The sequence below is a fragment of the Balaenoptera acutorostrata genome, chromosome 15 (genome assembly GCF_949987535.1).
Source record: "Balaenoptera acutorostrata chromosome 15, mBalAcu1.1, whole genome shotgun sequence".
NCBI classification, from domain to species: Eukaryota; Metazoa; Chordata; class Mammalia; order Artiodactyla; family Balaenopteridae; genus Balaenoptera; species Balaenoptera acutorostrata.
Genome location: NC_080078.1, coordinates 41226719 through 41247973, shown reverse-complemented (window position 1 = coordinate 41247973; position 21255 = coordinate 41226719). Strand labels below are relative to the sequence as shown.

The following is a 21255-nucleotide window of genomic DNA, read 5'->3' as shown; positions in this document are numbered from 1 at the left end:
AGACAGAACAGGTTCTGTGAATTATCTCTTGTATGCTCTTTTTAAAAACAGTCACTTAAGGCAGCAAAATGACTTATGAGATAAAAGGAAAACTGGAACTAACCTAGGAGTCCAAACAAAAGAAATTCCTGGATGACAGTTGTCCTAGCAATTGGCCCATGTTAAAAGGGGATATAACCTCTAAACAAGGATGAACTCCACTGAGTAGAATAAGCTGGAATTTATTAATTGAGGTAACATTGGTTTATAACACTGTATGTTTCATGTGTACATTATAATTCAACTTCTGTATGCACTGCAGTGTGCCCACCACCACCCAGCACCATACAGTTGACCCCCTTCACCCATCTCACCCTCCCCCACCCCTTCCCCACTGGTGACCAGCAATCTGTTCTCTGTGTCTCAGGTGAGGTAGGAACAGTGCCACTCAGACCACTCTGCCTCAATAAAGTTTCACATATTTCTTACTTTTCCTTGTCTGTTAATATTTGGACAGTAAATGAAGATTAATTTCAGGAATTACCTCTTGGGGAATTTACTTAAAACACACAGACTTACACAGAGACCTCAGAAATCAAATTTGTATTAGCATTATTTTAACCAGTGCTTCTTCATCCAGATTTATTTCCTTTCTGATCATTATGATTTTCATGTAAGCAAGCTGCCAAAATACATTAGCTCTGATTTTATACAGACTCTAAAAAGTTAGGATACAAAAAGCATATAAAAATCTACCGGTACCAAAACGTTTATGACCTTATAATTTTATGGTGTAAAGAAAAGGGCACAGATAAGGAATACAAACAAATTAAAATAAAATCTAAAGAGTTACATAACACTTCTTTTGATTATTTATTAAAATGCAGCAGAAACTTAAAAGGAACATTAAGCCTTTATAAACAACTGTGAGCACAGTGTGACAGTGTCTTCTTCCATTTCCTTCTCATGTCCTCAGCTCAGCAGGCACTGGAGACAGCCAGCTTCTTCAAATGGTCCATGAACACCTGCAGGCTGACGTCATCAGTCAGGATGGGCGCTCCTGTTTCCTGAAGTTTAATGAAAAAGGTTTACTGGCAGGTCTCTTAGAAGCTGGTTGGAATTCATGCGTTATTAAGGACCCTTCCCCTCACAAAATCAGCAAGTGCTGTCCGTCTGCCAAGAGCACTCCTGCCACACAGCCCCATCCTCTGCCTAGCTAATCTTTTTTTTTTTAATTTATTTATTTTTATGTTTATTTTTGGCTGTGTTGGGTCTTCGTTTCTGTGCGAGGGCTTTCTCTAGTTGCGGCGAGCGGGGGCCACTCTTCATCGTGGTGCGCGGGCCTCTCACTATCGCGTCCTCTCTTGTTGCGGAGCACAGGCTCCAGACGCGCAGGCTCAGTAGTTGTGGCTCACGGGCCCAGCTGCTCCGTGGCATGTGGGATCTTCCCAGACCAGGGCTCGAACCCGTGTCCCCTGCATTGGCAGGCAGACTCTCAACCGCTGCGCCACCAGGGAAGCCCTGCCTAGCTAATCTTTTCAACTAAAGCATAATTTCCTCACAAAACCCTTCCCTGATCCACTCATATCAGGCCATTCCTGCCACTACAGACAGTTTTGAGCATACGCCCTTCTACTTTAACCCCCTGTGTAGTTCTGATGACTCATCCACGGTCTGGCTCCCAGCAGGCATGAACTCCTGGGGGCCCACACGCCCCATCTCTCATCTTCCCCACCACCCTGCCGCAACCAGCCTGATGCTCTTAAATGATCTGCTTACAACAGAAGCTTGGTAACAGCGTATTCTCAATGAGGTGAATCAGTATCCACTAAACAGATGGATTTCTGCACTATCAAGAAATGCTTATGATTCAATTAACGTTAAGGGAAAAAGTATTGAATAGAAACCTTGATTTCTAAAAAGATTCCAATTTGTTAAAAAAAATATATACATATGCACACACACGCACACACACACAGATATACATGATATATACCTTTTATATTAACTAGAAAGAAGCCAGAAGTACTTAACTCTAGCTAGTAGCATTCTATGTAATTTAAACTTTCTTTCTAAATTTTTTTTTTACATATACTAGCCTTCTAAAAATGAAACGGTACTACTGTTATAATTAGAAAAGTATAAGCATGATTAAAGTTTTATAAAAGGATTTCTCTGGGAAGAAAGAGTAGATGTACTTTTCCTCATTCCTTCAACTAAGTACAACTAAAAACCCTGGATGTTTTATATAAAACAAACATAAGAAGACTTTGAAAGGTGGTGAAAAGACAGCAGATTAACTAGCGACCCTGGGATGCAGGGAACCACACAGTGGCCAGTTCCCAGGGCTTCCTTTTTGCCTCATGCATGCACACCAGACTTGGAGCTGAAAAAGCTGGCAACAGTTATTGAGCACAGACAAAAACTACAACAAAAAGAGCCCACTTTCTCTAGCAAAAGATGAGGGCAGCCTGGCAAGACAGAAAAGGCTGAGTGGATAGTGTAGACTTGCACCCTCACATGGCAGTACTGAGGGTCCCAACAATCCCACCAGGGTGGTATCAGAAAAGGCCAAGTATGGAGCCAGGAATTTCATCCCTGCCGGCCAGTAAGAAGTCTCCCTGCACCCATGGTGTCCGCAGAGACCATACAGGGAGCCTGGACTTCTACCCCACACCTGGTAGTAATAAGACGTCCGCGCCCCACCCACTGGGGTGGTATCAGAGAAGGCTTAGTGCAGAGAAAGCACTTTCACCATCACCCACCAGTTACAAGGCCACCTCCACAACAGAATCAATGGGAACCAGGTGGGGAGCTGGAACTCCTGTCCCCACACACAGTAACAAAAAGTCGCCCTCCACCTCAGGTGTCAACAGAGGCCAATGGAAAACCTGAACTCCTGTCTCACCTGGCAGAAATGAAACAATGTACCACCCCCTTCCCTGCCAGAGCAGTGTGACAAAAAGCCAGCCAAAACAGGTTTAAATCGATCCAGAGTCTCATAATAAATACGAAAATGTCCACGTATCAATAAAAAATCACTTGTTATACTAAGAGTCAAGATCTCAAAATGAATGAGAAAAAAGACAGTCAACAGGTATTAACACTGAGTTGACAACAGTGTTAGAATTACCTGACAAAGACTAAAGCAGCCATGATAAAAATGCTTCAAGGAGCAATTAGGAACACACTTGAAACAAATGAAAACATAAAGCGTCACAAAAGAAATATAAGACAAAGAAACTCCAAATGAACATTTTATAACTAAAAAATACAGTAACATATAAAAAGTTTGAATGCAACAGCAGAAAGGGAACAGAGAAAAGAGTCAATAAACTGGAAGATAAAAATAAAAGAAAGTATCCAACTGAGCTGTGGAACTACAAATGATCTAACATTTGCTTCACTGAGGTCCCAAAGAGAAAGAAAGGCAAGGCAGGCTGAAAAAGTATTGTAGAAACTAATGACTGAAAACTATCCAAGTTTGGCAAGTGGCATAAATATACAGAATCAAGAAGTTGGGCAAATTCCAAATAGGATAAATTCAGAGAAATTCACACAAAAACATATGGTATTTCAACATTTGAAACTAACAAAGAAAAAATTTTGAAAGCGGCCAGAGAAAGATTACATTTTATCAATATTTTTCAACTGCCTAAGAAAAAGGACTGTCACCAGAATCCTATATCCAGAGGAAATATTGTTCAGGATTGAAGAGGAAATCAAGAGATTCTCAAATGAAGGAAAACTAAGAGTCTATCACCAGAAGACTTACCCCGAAAAGAATTGCTAAAGGAAGATTTCTAAACAGAAAGGAAAAGATAAAAGAAGAAACTCTGGAGTATTAAGAAGGAATAAAGGACACAGTAAGCAAAACTACAGATAAAAATAATAGGTTTTCCATCTTTTCTTAGATTTATAAATTATGGCTGAAGAAAAACTGTAACACTGTCTGATGCACACAGAGGAAACATTTAACACAATTATATCATAAATGGGAGAGGGTAAAGGGACATGAAGTGAGGCGGGGGTAGGTTTTCTAATACTTCATTTGAACTGGTAAAAAAGATAACACCAGTAGACCATGATAAGCTAGGTACACATAATGTAATGTAATGCTCTAATATCTAGAGCAACCAGGAATAACTGCTAAAAAATGCTACAAAAAGAGATATACTAAAAAAAAACACTGTGAACAAGTTAAAATGGAATTATAAGGAATGTTCAAGTAACCCACAGGAAGGAAGGAAAAAGAAAACAGAGAAATGAAAAGCACAGAAAACGAAAAAATAAAATGGCAGACTTAATAAGCCCTAACATATCAGTAACTACATTAAATATAAATGGTCCAAATAAGCAAATTTATTATGAGTTTAGCAGAGTAGATTAAAAAAATATATGATAGAAGCAGGTTGAAAGTTAAAGGATGGAAAGAGGTATATCATGCAAACATTAATATTTTTGCATAATAAATAAAAAGAATAAAAGAAAGATAAGTGTGGGCTTTATAAAGGCCGGATAAAGTAGATAGTAGTGCAAACAAAATTACCAGAGATAGTGGGGACATCATACAATGATAAAAGGGTCAATCCACCAAAAAGAAAGGGCAATCCTAAGTGTGTATGCAACAAACAACAGAGCTGAAAAATATGTGAACAAAAACCTGACAGAACACAAAAGAGAAACAAACTCACCATTAAGAGTTGGAAACCTCAACATCCTCTCTCAAAAACGGATAGAACTATACAGATAATCAGCAGGAATATATAAGAACTTAACACCACCATCAACTAACAGGACCTAATTGACATTTATAGGACAATTTATCCAACAATAGCAAAATGCCTATTCAAGTGACCATGGAACATATGCCAAGTCAGACCATATCCTGGGCCATAAAACAAACTTCAACAAATTTTTAAAAGTTGAAATAATACAAAGTATATCCTCTAACCACAATGGAATCAAAATAGAAATCAATTAACTAAAGGCAACAAGAAAATCTGTGGAAACTAAGCAATACTTCTAAATAATCCAAGAGTCAAAGAAGAACCCTCAAGAGAAATTTTTAAAAAATATATCAAATTGAATGAAAATGAAAATACAACATAATCAAAACCTGTGGGACACAGCAAAAGCAGTAAGTACTGCAAAGGGAATTAAGAGCACTAAATGCATACACTGAAGAAGAGAAAAGTCTCATGTCAATAATCTAAACTCCTACCTCAAGAACCTAGAAAATGAAGGAAATAAACCTAAAGCAAGCAGAAGGAAGAAAATAAAGATTAGAGCAGATATAAATGACATTGAAAATAGACAACAGAACAACAAAAGGAAACAATAAGTATTCAGATTGGAAAGGAAGAAATGAACTGTCCCTACTTGCAGAAGACATGACTGTCTGTAAAAAATCTCAAGGAATCTACCAAAAAACTTCCAAAGTAATAAGTGACTCAGGAATGTCACAGGATATTAGACAAGTATACAAAAATAACTTTATTTCTATATATAGATGGTTGCTGACTTATGATTTTTTGACTTTATGATGGTATAAAAGCAGTACTCATTCAGTAGAAACCATACACATTTTGAATTGTGGTCTTTTCCTAGGCTACCAACATGCAGCACGATCCTCCCCCGTGATACTGGGTGGCTCCCAGCCACACTGATCATATGGGTCAACAACCAAGACACTCACAACCATTCTGTTTTTCACTTTCAGTACAGCATTCAATAAGTTACATGAGATATTCAACACTTCATTATAAAATACGGTTTGTGTTAGATGATTTTGCCCAACTGTAGTCTAATCTAAGTGTTCTGAGCATATTTAAGGTAGGACAGGCTAAGGTATGATATTCGGTAGGTTAGGTGTATTAAACGCATTTTCAAGTTATGATGGATGGATTTATTGGGATGCAATCGCATCACAAGCTGAGGAAGATCTGTACTAGCAATGAACAACTGGACACTGAAATTAAAAGTACAGTACCATTCACAATCACTCAAAAAAAAAAAAAGAAAGTGAAAATACACAACACTGATGAAAGAAATAAAAGTAGATTTAATAAATGTTCAGGGAATTCCCTGGTGGTCCAGTGCTTAGGACTTGGTGCTCTCACTGCCGAGGGCCCAGGTTCAATCCCTTGTCGGGGAACTAAGATCCCACAAGCTGTGCAGCATGGCCAAAAAAAAAAAAAAAAATAGTTTATAAGAAACCTGTACAAGGGCTTCCCTGGTGGCACAGTGGTTCAGAATCTGCCTTGTAGGCGACAGGGGTTCGAGCCCTGGTCCTGGAAGATCCCACATGCCGCAGAGCAACTAAGCCCGTGCGTCACAACTACTGAGCCTGTGCTCTAGAGCCTGCGAGCCACAACTACTGAGTCCACGCATCTAGAGCCCATGCTCCACAACAAGAGAAGCCACCACAATGAGAAGCCTGCGCACAGCAATGAAGACCCAACACAGCCAAAAAAAAAAAAAAAGAAACTGTAAACAACCCAGCTGTCCTTCAATGGGTGAATGATTAAATAAAATGCAGTATGTCTATACCACAGAATACTACTCGGCAAATAAAAAGGAACAAATTACCTATAAATTTGACACTTAAATGAATCTCTAGATAAGTATGCTGAGGGAAGAAAGCCAATCCCAAAAGTTTACATACCATGTGGTTTCATATATGTAACTGTTTTTTTAAAATTGAAGTATAGCTGATTTACAACGTTGTGTTAGTTTCTGGTGTACAGCAAAGTGATTCAGCTATACATACATACATATATTCTTTTTCATATTCTTTTCCATTATGGATTATTACAAGATATTGAATACAGTTCCCTGGGTATGTAACACATGTTAACTTTTTTATGACAGAATTATAGAAACAGAAAACAGGAGACCAGGAGAGAAGTGAGCATAACTATAAAAGGGCAACATGAGAGATCCTTGTGCTGGTGGAAATCCATATCTTAATGTCTGGTTATGATACTGTATTACAATTTTGCAAGATGTTACCACCGGTGGGGGGGGGTGGGGGGGGGAACTGGGTAAAGAGCAAAGGGGATCTCTCTGTATTGTTTCATACAACTGCATATAAATTTACCATTACCTCCCAAAAAATGTTATAAGAAAACAGAATGAAAGAAAAGACTCATTTGAGGGAGACATAAATGCTGGGAATAATTAGATAAAGAAGGAAATTGGAGCTAAAAAGTGAAGAGGAGGCAGAAAGAATGGTGAGCGTGAGTCCATGTGTTTGCCCTGCACTCCTGGGGGAGACAGAAGTGTGGGGACTCTGGGCAATGCCACTGTGTCTCCGAGGGAAGCACGTGGAGGCCACAGTTCAGCATTCTGTCCTCTGGCCTGAACCTGTCAGACTCCGCTGTGTACTGCAGAAGGGGATCCACACAGGGCATGTCCCCACCCCCAGCCTACACAGAAGTCCCTAGTCCCCCCTTATCCAGGGTGGGCAGCTTCCCAGACCCCAGTGGCTGCCTCAAACCACAGGCAGAACAGAACCCTGCAAGTACTAAGGTTTTCCTGCACAGGTGCTAATTAATATTGGCATATACAGTGTGGAAACACTGGACAAAGATAACGCACTCCCCAGGTGGGAGGGAGCGGGAAGGTGCGAGATTTCACCAGGCTACTCAGAATGGTGTGTAATTCAAAACTAATGAATTACTTCTGGAATTTTCTGACCACAGCTGACCTCAGGTAACTGAAACCTTATAAAGCGAAAATATGGATAAGGGGGATTACTGTATTATTCAAAGTTTTCTTCCCAGCAAAATACCCAAGTTACTCTGTCTCTGGGCCAAAAGGGATTCAATTCAATAAATTTGTAGAATTTATTTATTTATCTTTTCTTTTTTTTTTTTTGGCCGCACCGTGCAGCTTGCAGGATCTTAGTTCCCCATCCAGGGATCGAATCCGGGCCCCGGCAGTGAAAGCGCCGAGTCCTAACCACTGGACCACCAAGGAATTCCCCAATTTGTAGAATTTAAAAACAAGTTTTTAAAAAAGCAGCCTGGCCTCCTACTCAAATACCTGACAATTACTCACCTGTCCCCAAGCATACAGGTTATTGTGTGTCTGAGATGGATTCACTTTGGACAAAAGGAATCGAGCCTTTAAAAAAAAAAAGAGAGAGAGATTTAGATTTAAAGGTTAAAAGTGGCATTAATATTAGTGTAATAGAAAAAAAGTTTTTACATTTTTTTTGTTAAATTAGAAATTTTTTACCACGTAGGAATCCATTTCTTTAGTTTTTCTTTAGTTTAAGCCCAAAGCCTCTCCATTTATTAGGGTTCCTGAAACATGGAGTGTATTTCATTCCGGCAATCCTCTACTTTACACCAACATATTTTGACCACTCATTTAAAAAGAAGTCATATTTGGAAGCTGACCTATATGTCAATTTATGTCACCATATAAGATACGAACCAGGCAGTTTGGATTTACAGCCACGAGAACGCATCATAAAGCCAACAGAGCACCAGGGCCGGGCTGGGCTCGCTCACCTGGCTGCCTCCGTGCTCCGTGCTGACGTACCGCGGCATGGGGAAGCGCGCGTGCAGGATCTCCTGAGCATCGTCCAGGGGCGCCTGCAGAAGGTGCTTGAAGTTTTCGTACTCTGGCATGTCCTGGTAGCCCGCTTTCTGCCACTGGGCTATGGTCTACGCCAAAACAAAGGAATCAAAACTACCGTGGAGATGCTGTGATGACAGCCTTCTCTGACGCCCCTGACATTCTAACGTCCCACCCGGAACTTGTTTCCAGTGACAAAGTCTTCTGTCGAGGGAGACGAGTGTCCGAGGGGAGCCATGTGGATCTGACCAGGAGCATGAGTAAGCCGAGCACTGCGTCCACGACACCCCCGCCTACACCGTCCTGCCGGAAATGTCCGTGCCCACCACACCTCCCCTCCCCTTTCTAACTGTACTGACAAACACCCCGGATCAGGTGCCCCAAGGAGCCCTGGGCTCCCCTGCCCTCCACCTCCCCAGCTATCGCTCGGTCTAGCCCTCACGTCCTCACCACCCCTGGCAGGGAACGGGGTTTGCTGGCTTCCTATACAGACTCCACTGTCCCTTCTCTTTCCTGGTGGCACACATCTCACGCCCTCCTCCGGGGCTCGGCAGTGCCATGGGCGGGTGGGACCAACTCCACCCCAACCCCTGCTCCCCCCGGGGCCCCGGGCCTCTTGGTGGTGGAGATAAACTGTAAGAATCAAAGCATGGGTGTTAATTAGGCAACAAGCAGAAGGCAATACACCAAAGTGTGGAAAGGAAAGACTGTCTCCCCAACTAAACATGGTGTCTCAATCCTTCTTTCATTCCCATCAGCAACTGTGCTAGGAAACACACCTTTATCACGCCGGAAATGAAGAAATACTCACTGACTGATTAATATATCTTTATAACTAAACGGAAGTGCTTTCACACGTTATTCGGGGGATACTAAAAAAGAAAGCAATGGAGAGAGAAAATGGAGTAAGAAGACGTAACAAGTGAGGAATGTGCTCCGGAAACAGAACTGCTGTCAGGAGACCAGCCTGCTCTCACCTCCCCCACCGCGCCAGCGCCGTTTCCCAGGTCTTAATTTCTGACTGGCTGGTGGCGTGGAGGGAATGCCCATCGGCTTGCTTGGGTCCAAGAGTTCATAAGAACCCCCGCAATCAGAAGGCTTAGGACTTTCAAAGGGCGAGAGCGAGGTCATCTGCCTTCATCTTTAGAACCTATCCCTTGCACACAGAAGGTGCTCAATCAATGTGTGAAGGAACAGGATAGCGGCTGTAGTCAGAGATGTCTATAAGGGATGAGCTGAAGACACAGGAAGCTCCTGAAGGAATCAGTGGGAACAGCAGCTGGTCGGTCACCCAGCCTTAAGTCTAGGACCACTACTGATGACCTGGCACCTATGGGCAAGTGGCTAGCAGAGTGGCTGTTAATATGCTGAAAATAGTTTAAAGTTATAAAATGCCTGTTAGTATTAGAAAAACCATTTCTTTCTAGGGCATTAAAGAATGCTGAAACACGATTTACATCTTTTCAGGACATCTGAAATCACTTCTAATGTACAGACACCAGGAAGTCAAGTCAGTTGCCAAAGCAATGTACTGAAGGTAAAAAATGTACAATAGACAAAAAAGAGAATATATCCCTGAATATAACACTCAGTTAAAGGATTTTCTCCTGAGGAGCCATTCGTTTCCTTAGGGCATGAACCTCTTTGAGAAAGAAATGCATGCTGCCCTGAACACCATCCATAGCCATCCTAGGGATCCACAGACCTGGCATAAGGTTCACCGGGCCACATTACCTGAGAGAAAAACTCTAGTCCCAAACCTAGCAGTATTTACTAGTGACTCTAACATAACTCTGAAAGGACAGTGTGAATATAAAAAGTTTACTGACGAAAAGTAAACTGATCTTGCCTGACAACTCAGAAAGCAATAAATCATAGTGATTTTAAAAGGACCACCTGAAAAACAGTATGGAGGTTTCTCAAAAAACTAGAAATAGAACTACCATAAGACCCAGCAATTCTACTCTCCTGGGTATATATCTGTAAAAAACAAAACCACTAATTCGAAAAGACACATGCACCCCAATTTTCATAGCGGCATTATTTATAATTGCCAAGATATGGAAGCAACCTAAGTGTCCATCAACAGATGAATGGATAAAGAAAACATGGTAGATATATACAATGGAATACTACTCAGCCATAAAAAAGAATGAAATTCTGCCATCTGCAGCAACATGGATGGACCTAGAGGGTATTCTGCTAAGTGAAATAAGTCAGACAAAGACAAATACTGCATGATATCACTTACATGTGGAATCTGAAAAATACAACTAGTGATGTAACAAAAAAGAAGCAGACTCACAGGTATAGAGAACAAATGAGTGGTTTGTGGAGTGGGGTGCAGTGTATATACAGGTGGGGGAGTGGGAGGTACAAACGACTGGCTCAAGGATGTGTTGTACAACATGAGAAAAGTAACCTTTAAAAAGTGTATAAAAAATTAGGGAATTCCCTGGTGGTTAGGTCTCCACGCTTTCACTGCCGAGGGCACAGGTTCAATCCCTGATCGGGGAACTAAGATCCCGCAAGCCTTGCAGCATGGCCAAAAAAAAAAGCTGCATAAAAATTAAAAAAAATAAAAGGACAACCTGACGTTTACTTATAGCAAGTAATATTAAAATTACTAAATATACAAATACCCCCTTTTTTCAGGGACCTGAAAAAAAATTTTTATTCACTAGCATAAAAGACACTATACTCATTATAATAAACTGTGGGTTTTCTAAGCCCAAATTCTTTTTTCAAATGTCATAAAAAGCTAAATTAGTAAAAAATGATAGTAAGAAAGAAATTAACTTCATCTTACCTCACCAAGATAAATGACAATTTGGAAGAATGTGTCCATCAGCAAAATTCTGTCAGCTAGAATGCTGCTACTGTCCAGGAGCACAGGCTGAAGCGAAAGGGAGAGATGGCACGGGTCTTCTCGCGGTGTCCACACGGCCACCTGCCAACCCCACACCCAGCAGGGAGGGTCTCCTCTTCGTGCCAAATCCCCACATTCTGCTCCCTGACTAGGCAGTTCTAGATTTCAACTTGGTAGAAAAAACAGGCTCCAGATAATCCCTCATCAACTGGGAAGTGAGATGAACTTTATCTTTTGCTCTAGGAACCAGAAATAATTCCAAATTTTCTCAGTTTTGTGCTAGAAATATATTCTATCAGAGACATATTTCTCTCAAATCTACTGCTGTAGATGACAGAGAACTCCAATGCCTACATGAAAAAGAACATCCTTTGATACAAATTTTAGAGTTTACTACAAAATACATTTGACTATGACTTTTATTTCAATAAGAAAAGTAACTTAAACTTACATTCATTTAGCAAAATTTGAAAATTTCTACTCAAGAACAACAAATATTGAAATTTTGGTTTATTTCCTTATAGTTTTTAATTCTTGCAGGCTTTTAAAAAGTCATAATTTAGAAAAGTTTCTACTTTTTTATTTAACATAAGGATTTACCTTATTATGTTACATAAACTTTGTGAATTATTTCTTAGATTACTTAATTTTCCTGCTATTGAACATTTAAATTGTTTTCTAATTTTACACGTCCTATGACTTTTTCCTATGCACATTTTTTTAACACTCAGAAATAATGTTAAATTACTATAAAGAGTCAAAGTTTTCTTTTTTACAGTTTTGCTCTAAGAGTAAACGTGCTAGAAAAAACAGTCTGTATTAGGTGATTCCGACTGTGGGAGAAGCACTCACAGCGGCCCTTACCTCTGGAGGCCCGTGGAAGGAATAGGAGTAGAGGATGGGCTGGATCATGATGAGGGACTGGGTTAGGTCCTGTCGGGCAAAGTGGTGTCGATAATACGACGACTCATCAGGGCTGTTGTTGAAGACTTGAAGAAATGGAGACCTCCTCAGATGGAACATGAACTGCATTTACAGAGAAAAAGACAAATGCACACAGCTGTCACCTTCCTAGACACCCAGAGAGTAGACCTGCCCCCGCCCTGGAAACAGGAGAACCCAGCCCTTAGGAAAAAGGCCTCTGGGTTCAATGAACCAGAGTGGAGTGGCAGCCCCGGGGGCCAGGGAGGAGGGAGGGGAGAGCTGCTGTTTAACGGTACAGAGTTCAGGTTCATGAGATGAGAAAGTTCTCGAGATTCCCTGCTCAACAATCAGACATACGTAACACTACACCACACTGCACACTTAAAAACGATTAAGGTGGTCAATTTTATGTTATGGGGTTTTCACTACAATTAGAAATAAACATAATTTTTAGAAAAAGAGGGGGCCCTCTGGGCGTGTCAAAGCTCCTGCATGAAAGAGGCAAGGCAAAGAAGCACTGCTTTCTGGAGTCACCAGGCCAGGTCGCAGAGCAGGGTTTCTGCTCTGAAGAGGTCACAGTCCAGTGGGGAAAAGGCACACTCAGGGCCCCAGCGCAGGAAAGTCCTGGTACGATGGGGTGGGGGTGAGGTGCAGCAGGAGCGTCCCCAAAGCCACTGGGGCCTAAAAGACGTGTGAGAAGAAGCCAGAGGCAGGGGAGGGACGCCAGGCACAGTGACAGCACAGGAGAGGCCAGAGTGCTGAGACATAGGCAGAGCGCTGGGAGTGAGGAGCTCAAGGGAGAAAAGGCCAGGAGTCGCCACTGCAGACAGAGATGCATTCCTTCCAGCCCCCAAGGAGCAGGGGTGGGAGAGCAGCTGTTAGCTCACGCTAAAGAGCTGCCAGAAGATGAAAACGACCTGCCTTGAGAAGTACAAAGCTTCCTGAGAGGGACTTTCCTGGTGGTGCAGTGGTTAAGAATCCGCCTGCTAATGCAGGGGACACGGGTTTGATCCCTGGTCCAGGAAGATCCCATATGCCGTGGAGCAACTAAGCCCATGCGCCACAACTACTGAGCCTGCGCGCCTAGAGCCCACGAGCCACAACTACTGAGCCCGTGCACCTAGAGCCTGCGAGCCACAACTGCTGAGCCCACGCGCCTAGAGCCTGTGCTCCGCAACAAGAGAAGCCACTGCAATGAGAAGCCCGCGCACCGCAACAAAGAGTAGCCCCCGCTCACCGCAACTAGAGAAAGCCCGCGCACAGCTCTGAAGACCCAACGCAGACAAAAATAAAACAAAGAAACAAAGCTTCCTGAGAAGCTTTTGAATATAATGAATTGTAGGTTCCTAAATAATGACCCAGGCTGACATTCAGCACATCCTACGTGCAGGGCACAGAGCATTGGACAAGAATGATCAAGTCCCCCCGACAAGCCACGAGGAAAGCTCTCTTACCACCCCTAGTTCACAGGCAAGGAGACCGAGGGGCAGGCAACGTGCCTAAGACCCCTCGCCACTGAGCGGCAGAGCCGGCCTCTGCTCCAGGCTGCCTGGCTCTGGACCTCTATGCTAGACGCTTCAACAGAAGGAACCTAAGAAATCATCTAAATTTGGTGGTTTTCAAACTGCCCTCCGAGCCTTAGCGGATCCTCGGGGCCCAGGGGTGCGGGTCACCACGTCTGTCTGCTCTCTGTGCTGGTTGTTGCGAGGCTCCTCTTGAAGAAAAGATTCCCCAGCTTTAGAAAGACTGCATGCCACTTCCCAGACCAACTCCATCCTTCTGAAGAGGTTCAGGACCTCATCCAAGACCGGCAGCAACACAGCCAGCACTGGAACCCGGTTCAGCCCTGACCCTGGCCAGGCCCGGCCTCTTTCCACAGCGCCGTCCAGCCTCAACTGCTCGGGCACAGGACAGACAGGCACACGCGGGGACTGCAGAGCCCTACCCTGGGCTGAGCGTCCAGTGAGGTGACCTCTGAAGCCCCACTCCTTTAGCCCTAAGACTCCAAGCTGTACAAGTTCATGACTGAAGCCTGCGTCCACTTGCCAAATCGAGTATTCAAAAAGGTAATACCCGATGGAGTACCAAAGTCCTAACAAGTTCACTTAAGATTGAGAGTTTGCTTCTTCCTACTTATTCCTCATTAAGGCATCCTTGAGGGACAAGGGGAAAAAGGTTGAGTCTGCCTCCAGTTCTGGGGAAGCTGCACCTGTGAGGGGCCCGACCCACACACCCCGGGCCCAGCTGCAGAGCTGGCTCCTGGCCGCCAAGCCAAATGGGTGCCTGGCCCGCGGCGGACACGGGGTCAGCCAGCGTCGCCCCTGGAGCGGAGCTGAGCCCCAGCTGCCACACTTCCAGACAAGGGTGGAGGCTCAGAAAAGGCAGCACCCAGACCCCCACCTGCGGCGCCTCGCTCCACCACCCCCTCCCTGCTCCGAACGGTTCCACACACCTGGTCCCCCCCACGTGTGGGTCTTCACAGTCACGACACAGCACAGCCACTACAAACACGTCACCAACGTCTACCATGGTAACTGCGGTCTCATTTTGCTGCGTTCATGTTCACGGGTGACCATCCACCCAGAACTTCTACAAATCAGAGGTCGTGTCGTGGCCTCGCAGCAACAATCCTGTTTTGCCTTCTCCCCAGTCTGTGCACCTGCTCTCTGCGTGTCACCTGCCTCTTCCGTGGGGCTCAGGCACTGTCTGGCCTTGAACTGAACAACCTTCATCACCTCCAAATGGAGTCTCAAAACACACGGAGTCCTGACTTGACCCCGAGAGCAGCGAGTTTTATTTCTATCACTTTCTTCTTTAGTTATTTTAAAAAACATATATTACTTACCTGAGGATACAGAGAGAAGGAATCTGATAACCTAAAAGATGAGGGGTCTTCTTTGGTATACTGTCCAAACTTCTGACACTATTGAGAGAAAATAGAAAAAAAAAACAAAAAATCACACAAAAAACTTTAGTGTCACCTGAAAACTCCCTGGAGTAGGAGGGCCATGCCCCACTCTCAGCTCCGCCCCTGCCTGCCCAAGTTCCAGCCCAGCCCCCCAACACCCAGGGGGTGTTAAATGCAGATCTGGGGTGTGGGGGCTGAAGGCCCCACGTTCTAAGCAGCTCCCAGGCGATGCCGGCCGAGGCCGCTCCGACAGCGAGGGGCTAGAGAAGCCTTCTCAGGCGCCTCTTCCATAAGAAAATCCTCCAGGGCTCTGATATCCTAGCAGTTACAGACAGGCCTAATGTTCTATTATTCTACAATTCCATTTTCTTTCTCCTCTCACAGGCAAATCCCTGAACATTTTCTCTTCCTGCCTTTATTTCCTCTTCATGTCACACACTTCATTTCACCAGGGAGTCAGATGCTCACCGTCTAAAGAGAGCTCATCTCTGGGAGTGAACCTCTTCCAACCGCAGCCTTGCACAGACCTCACCTTCCTCAACTCCCTGCCACCACGAGCCACGTGACTCCCCGAACCTCCTGACCCCTCTCCTTCAGCCGCCGCAGCAGCGCCTTCCTACATCCTGTCACCTCTCCGACTTATCTTCTTTGCCTCATCCGAGAGCCCGTCTCCCTACCTCCTCCTGCCGGCGGTGGGTTCCTCCGAGGTTAGTTCTTGGCCCTCTGCTCCCATCCTCCCTGCCTTGGCTACAAATGACATGAAGGCCAGGCCAGAGTCACCCAAATCCCTCCCCCACATGCAGTGCTGACCTCCGACCCGAGCTCCTGTCAGGACCTATCCTAACTACAGGGTGGCTTTCCTTGGACATGCAAGTTCACATTCAAAATAAACTAGTACATTAGAAAAGGGGATTCCCCTCCCTCCCCCTCACAGCTGCTCTCCTTTCCTGTTTCCCACTGCTCCATCATTCTTGCAGTTGCCCACACTTAAAACTTGAGTTAGCGTTGGGCTTCCCTGGTGGCGCAGTGGTTGAGAATCTGCCTGCCAATGCAGGGGACACAGGTTCAAGCCCTGGTCTGGGAAGATCCCACATGCCGCGGAGCAACTAGGCCCGTGAGCCACAATTACTGAGCCTGCACGTCTGGAGCCTGTGCTCCGCGAGAGGATGCGATAGTGAGAGGCCCGCGCACTGTGATGAAGAGCGGCCCCCACTTGCCGCAACTAGAGAAAGCCATTGCACAGAAACGAAGACCCAACACAGCCAAAAATAAATAAATAAATAAAAATTAAAAAAAAAAAAAAAAGAACTTGAGTTAGCGTTGATTTTTTTCATTTTTGATTCCACGTTTAGTTCGACCAAGTTTGGTCAATTCTTCTCTCGGCATACAGCCTGATTCCAAAGCTTCTCTCCCCTTCAACTGAACCACCGCCTCCTTGGTCTCAGCTCCCTGGAGCCAGCGAAATCCTCCACTGGCCTCCGTAACAGCAGCCCTTTCACCCTCCGATTTATCTTACACAGGGACGGGCAGTGTGAACACAGCGTCATGCTGCTCTCACGCCCCTACCTAAGAACCACACTTAACCCTTCCTCTCTCTCTAACACCCAGGCAGAGACATCACTTTACAGGCAAGGCACTGCTCAAGCGACCTGCACCTGCACTGCCGCTCCCCTACCGTAGTCGCTGGCCACCCGTGACAGCGGCCTCTCCAGCGTCCCCAGCATAAACTGAATGCCCAGCTACACCCCACAGGCTTGTGGGTGCTGGGCCCTCCACTTGGCAAGCCTTGCCTTCTACTCTCTTTAAAAAGGCTTGACTCAAGGCTCACTTCCCACCAGAAGCCTTCACCAACCACTTGGACCCTCTGCTCAATTTCACATTATGTTTGCAATGCTGGCATTCCCTGAAAAAATGATTCTGTGGGACAGCAGGGGCACACATAGGGCTAAACAAAGTTACATAAGTTTTGTTACTGTGCTTTTCAGGACCTTTGATCACTAACACGTGCTGTGAATTTCCAAACGGTAAGATCATAAGGTATCTCAATTATTGATTTATTGCCTCATGGCTCCAAACTTACCCTTTTCACCAGCTGTGAAATGGATCTGGGGCCCTTAAATATTTTTCCCCTGCCAGGGCACTACATTAGGCTTGGTCAGCAGACGGTTGCAGCATCTTCAGGCAGCACTGGCGCCTGCAGCCCCCCAGCCCCATGCGCCCCTGCTGAGACGCCTCCTGGTGAACGGTTTTCTCGGCGCCACAGAGGGTGAATTTCTACTAAGTCCCTCCAGCAGGCACCACGGCAACGTCTCTGCTCTGAGAGACCCAATGAGCCATGGCCCTGCCCCACCTGGGGCTCCGTCAGCCCTGCGGGGATGCGGGTCTTACTGGGGTGCTCTACCTCAGCCTGGAAGTAGCACCCCTCGGATCTACTATCCTGTATCCTTCAGACTTCTCTTTACCTCTTACTAGCCAATCCCTCATTATTCTAATCCCCTGTTGTGACACTAATTCTTTATATAACACTTCCCCCGTTTAAATTACCGCGTGGCTTCTCTCTCCTCATTAGACCCCGAATGACACATCAGGGCTCTCCTCACACTCACTGGGCCATGGACCCCTACTTCCCCCCAAACCCTCCACGATCTAGAGGGAAAACAGAGAACCACAAGATTCACAGGGACTCATCTAGGTCAGCCCTCAACACACTCAGATTTGTACCATTACCTAAATGGCCTGTGTGTGGTGCTTCTTCCCAACTGTAACGTGAGCGCTTGGGGGAAGATGCGTATTTAACACTTCTTTTACATCATTCTCAGGACGTCTGGTGTTTGGCATGAGGTAAGCCACTGATAAAATTCTTATTTACTGGCTGTATAAAATAATAGGTTTAAACGACAGTTCTCTCAAAAGTAGAGCAGAGACCAAGACTGAACGTAGTACCACTGGCCCCAGCTTACCAGTCGGATGAGCTGCCGGTCCAGCCACCGGAGCACATCCGGCCCCTCCTCCGACTCTGCTCGGAACACTCCCAGCCGCGCCATCAGGACTGCTGCAGCCTCCTGGTCAAACGCTGCTTCGATGTGTTTGAGCTGACTCTGTGCATCTGCCCAACTGACCATTCCAGAGTGAGTGCTGCGCTTGCATGTGGGAGAGGCCCGAGAGCCGGCTCTCCAGTAAGACACAGACATGGGTACATGACGAGGGTGTGTGTGTGTGTGCACACACACATAATCTGTTCCTGTATTTACACACACACACACACACACACACACACACACACACAGGAATATTACTCAGCCATGAAAAAGAATGCAATTCTGCCGTTTGCAACAACATGGATGGACCTGGAGGATATTATGCTTAGTGAAATAAGTCAGACAGAGAAAGACACATACTAAATACTCTGTGTTACCACTTATATGTGGAATCTAAAAAATGAAACAAACGAATATAACAAAACAGAAACAGACTCACAGATATAGAGAACAAATTAGTGGTTACCAGTGGGGAGAGGGAAGGGGGGAGGGGCATAAGAGGTAAAAACTATTATGTATAAAATAAATAAGTTACAAGAATATACTGTACAGCACAGAGAATATAGCCAACATTTTATAATAACTTTAAATGGACTATAATCTATAAAAGTTTCAAACCATTATATGATACACCTAAAACTACTATAATATTGTAAATCAACTATACTTCCAAAAACTTTTTTTTCAAAATAAAATAAAATAAAATGAATGAGGTAGAGGCTTTTATGTACTGCCATGGAAGGTGTCCTTGACACATTCTTGAGAAAAGCTTATGAATATCTTCACATAAGCCATCATGTATATAATACACACACGTGGTCTATAACTGCACAGAAATGGGATTGTGAAGTTACATGTCAGTACGGTGATAGCATTTTACCTCTGGGGAGAGTGGGAGAGACCCATTCTTTACATAATTATGTGCTGCTGGAATCTTTTATAAGGAGGGTGTATTTATGGGTCACTTATTTGATAAATAATGAAAAATAATTTTTAATGACCTTATTCCTACTGAAAGGAGAGTCTTCTAAGCCGGCAGTGCCTCCTCCCCATCCTGCTCTGATCAAATGAGCCAGTGAGGGCTGGTGAGAACCATTCACTCAGCGGAATCACAGAGATCAACTACTAGATGTTAGACTCTCTCTCCATAGCAAAAAGCCAGAGGTTCAGCGGAGAGGAAGCCGGGGCCACTCACTTGCGGGCGATGGTGGTCGCGCGGATGCGCCGCTGGGTGCTGGAGTGCTGATAGTGCGTGACGAACTGGATGGCGCCGCGGCCCCCCTGCGGGATCGGGGCGTTGTGCTGCAGGACGAGAGGCCAGCACCCGTTACTGTCACCGCATGACCCCACACAAGCGGTCACAGAGCCTGTGCACTCGTCCTAAGACGACCGACACGGCAGTGACCGCAAGGTTCTTGATGCATTCTGAATGGTCCACTTAAGATCGGGGCATTTCACTGTTTGCAACTTTTACCTCAAAAAAGAGAACCATATGGAAATAAAATACTGAACGTGAGTTGATATACATGTTGAAGGGTTTAGGGATGAAAGACACTGATGACTGCAATTTGCTTCGAAATGCATCCAAACACAATGAATTGGGGAATGGCTAGATGTGTACCAAATCAAACAGAGCAAAATGTTAGTTACAGAACCTGAGTGGTTGATACCTGGGTATTCACTGTACAATTCTACTTATCGTTCTGTACGTTTGAATTTTAAAAAATAAAATACTGGGGAAAAACTGACACACTCAAAAATTCACCAACATTATGATGGCTGGCAAAAGCCATTCCTCTTCTGATGACCTTATCAGTTCAACAACAAAGTGATAAAAGCAGTTTGCTGTCTGACTCTGACCAAACCCTGGAAGGAATAAAAAAGATGATGTCAGACTAAGATCAGGCCAAACACAAGCCCAAAGTAGCATCACTTTGTGGAGAAAGAAACCGGAGGCCACCAGTCTGTAACAAATAGGAAAACACAACACTGAGACGCGACTATTCATGAAAAAATGCAGCCCACCTGATTGACTACTTCAAAGTAGATGCCGAGCGTAGATGTGGGATCCAGGCCACAGATTTTCCACTGACTCGTGCCACCGACACCAAGCTCCTAGGGGAGAGAAGAGGGATTAAAAAGAAATGAAACAAAAAAGATGCTCCTGTGATTACCTGCTGATGAAAAGCACTGAGACTCTGAGAAGGGCAGGTCCCTTAGAATATCTCATTCCAAATGAAAATTTAAATTCCGGGACTTCCCTGGTGTTCCTGTGGTTAGGACTCTGCACTTTCATTGCAGGGGGCGCAGGTCCCATCCCAGGTCGGGGAACTAAGATCCCGCATGCCACACAGTGCGGCCAAAAAAAGGAAAAAAAAAAGAAAATTTAAATTTCACTGAAAAAAGTACAATTACAGACCAGAATAAAGTTTAACATTTATTACAGTACTTTACAATTAGGCTTTTTATATTGGCACTCTGGTCAGTATTCATTACGTCGTTGAGCTTTATCTCTACACACACACACGCACGCACACACACACACACACACACACACAATACATAACACTGATGTCAACTGAGAGAATCAAGTCAGGGATGGGGAAGAAGTAAATACTTGAAAAGAAAAAGAATTACCTGCTTAGCTTGAAAGATTTATGTACTTCTTCCACCATTATTAGAACAAGAAATAATTACAGAACTTTAGCTGTTAAATATTAATTTTTAACCCATTTCCTTTATGCAAAAGCTACATATAAATTCTTGGTAAGAGAACTGAGATTTTAGTCATGTGAAGGCTGCTTTGTGTTGACTAGCTGAATGGCTCCCAGCGATAAATAAGAAGTTCACTAAAACTTGAAGGGTATCAGTGTTTTAAGCATGACATCTAGAAGAAAAGTCTGCAGGTGTCAAATACCTAGAACCATTAACCAAGAAGATCACTAGAC

General features: G+C 44.3%; 1 protein-coding gene across 3 annotated transcripts in view; it reads right to left on the bottom strand.

Annotated features, from left to right (window-relative positions):
- Positions 1 to 567: 567 nt before the first annotated feature.
- The window catches only part of SEC23B (SEC23 homolog B, COPII coat complex component), a 38033-nt gene continuing 17345 nt past the window's right edge, over positions 568 to 21255 (bottom strand). For 2 of the 3 annotated variants that reach the window (XM_007191894.2, XM_007191895.3), the window contains exons 12-20: positions 20333 to 20422; positions 19503 to 19609; positions 18230 to 18383; positions 15207 to 15284; positions 12302 to 12463; positions 11378 to 11464; positions 8502 to 8657; positions 8044 to 8109; positions 568 to 1046 (exon numbers count right to left, since the gene is read on the bottom strand). In XM_007191894.2, the coding sequence (XP_007191956.1) occupies positions 957 to 1046; positions 8044 to 8109; positions 8502 to 8657; positions 11378 to 11464; positions 12302 to 12463; positions 15207 to 15284; positions 18230 to 18383; positions 19503 to 19609; positions 20333 to 20422 (990 nt within the window). In that variant the 3' untranslated portion in view covers positions 568 to 956. Of the gene's footprint in view, positions 1047 to 8043; positions 8110 to 8501; positions 8658 to 11377; positions 11465 to 11509; positions 11677 to 12301; positions 12464 to 15206; positions 15285 to 18229; positions 18384 to 19502; positions 19610 to 20332; positions 20423 to 21255 lie in introns of those variants that run through there. The other variant, XM_007191898.3, reaches the window with a different exon arrangement.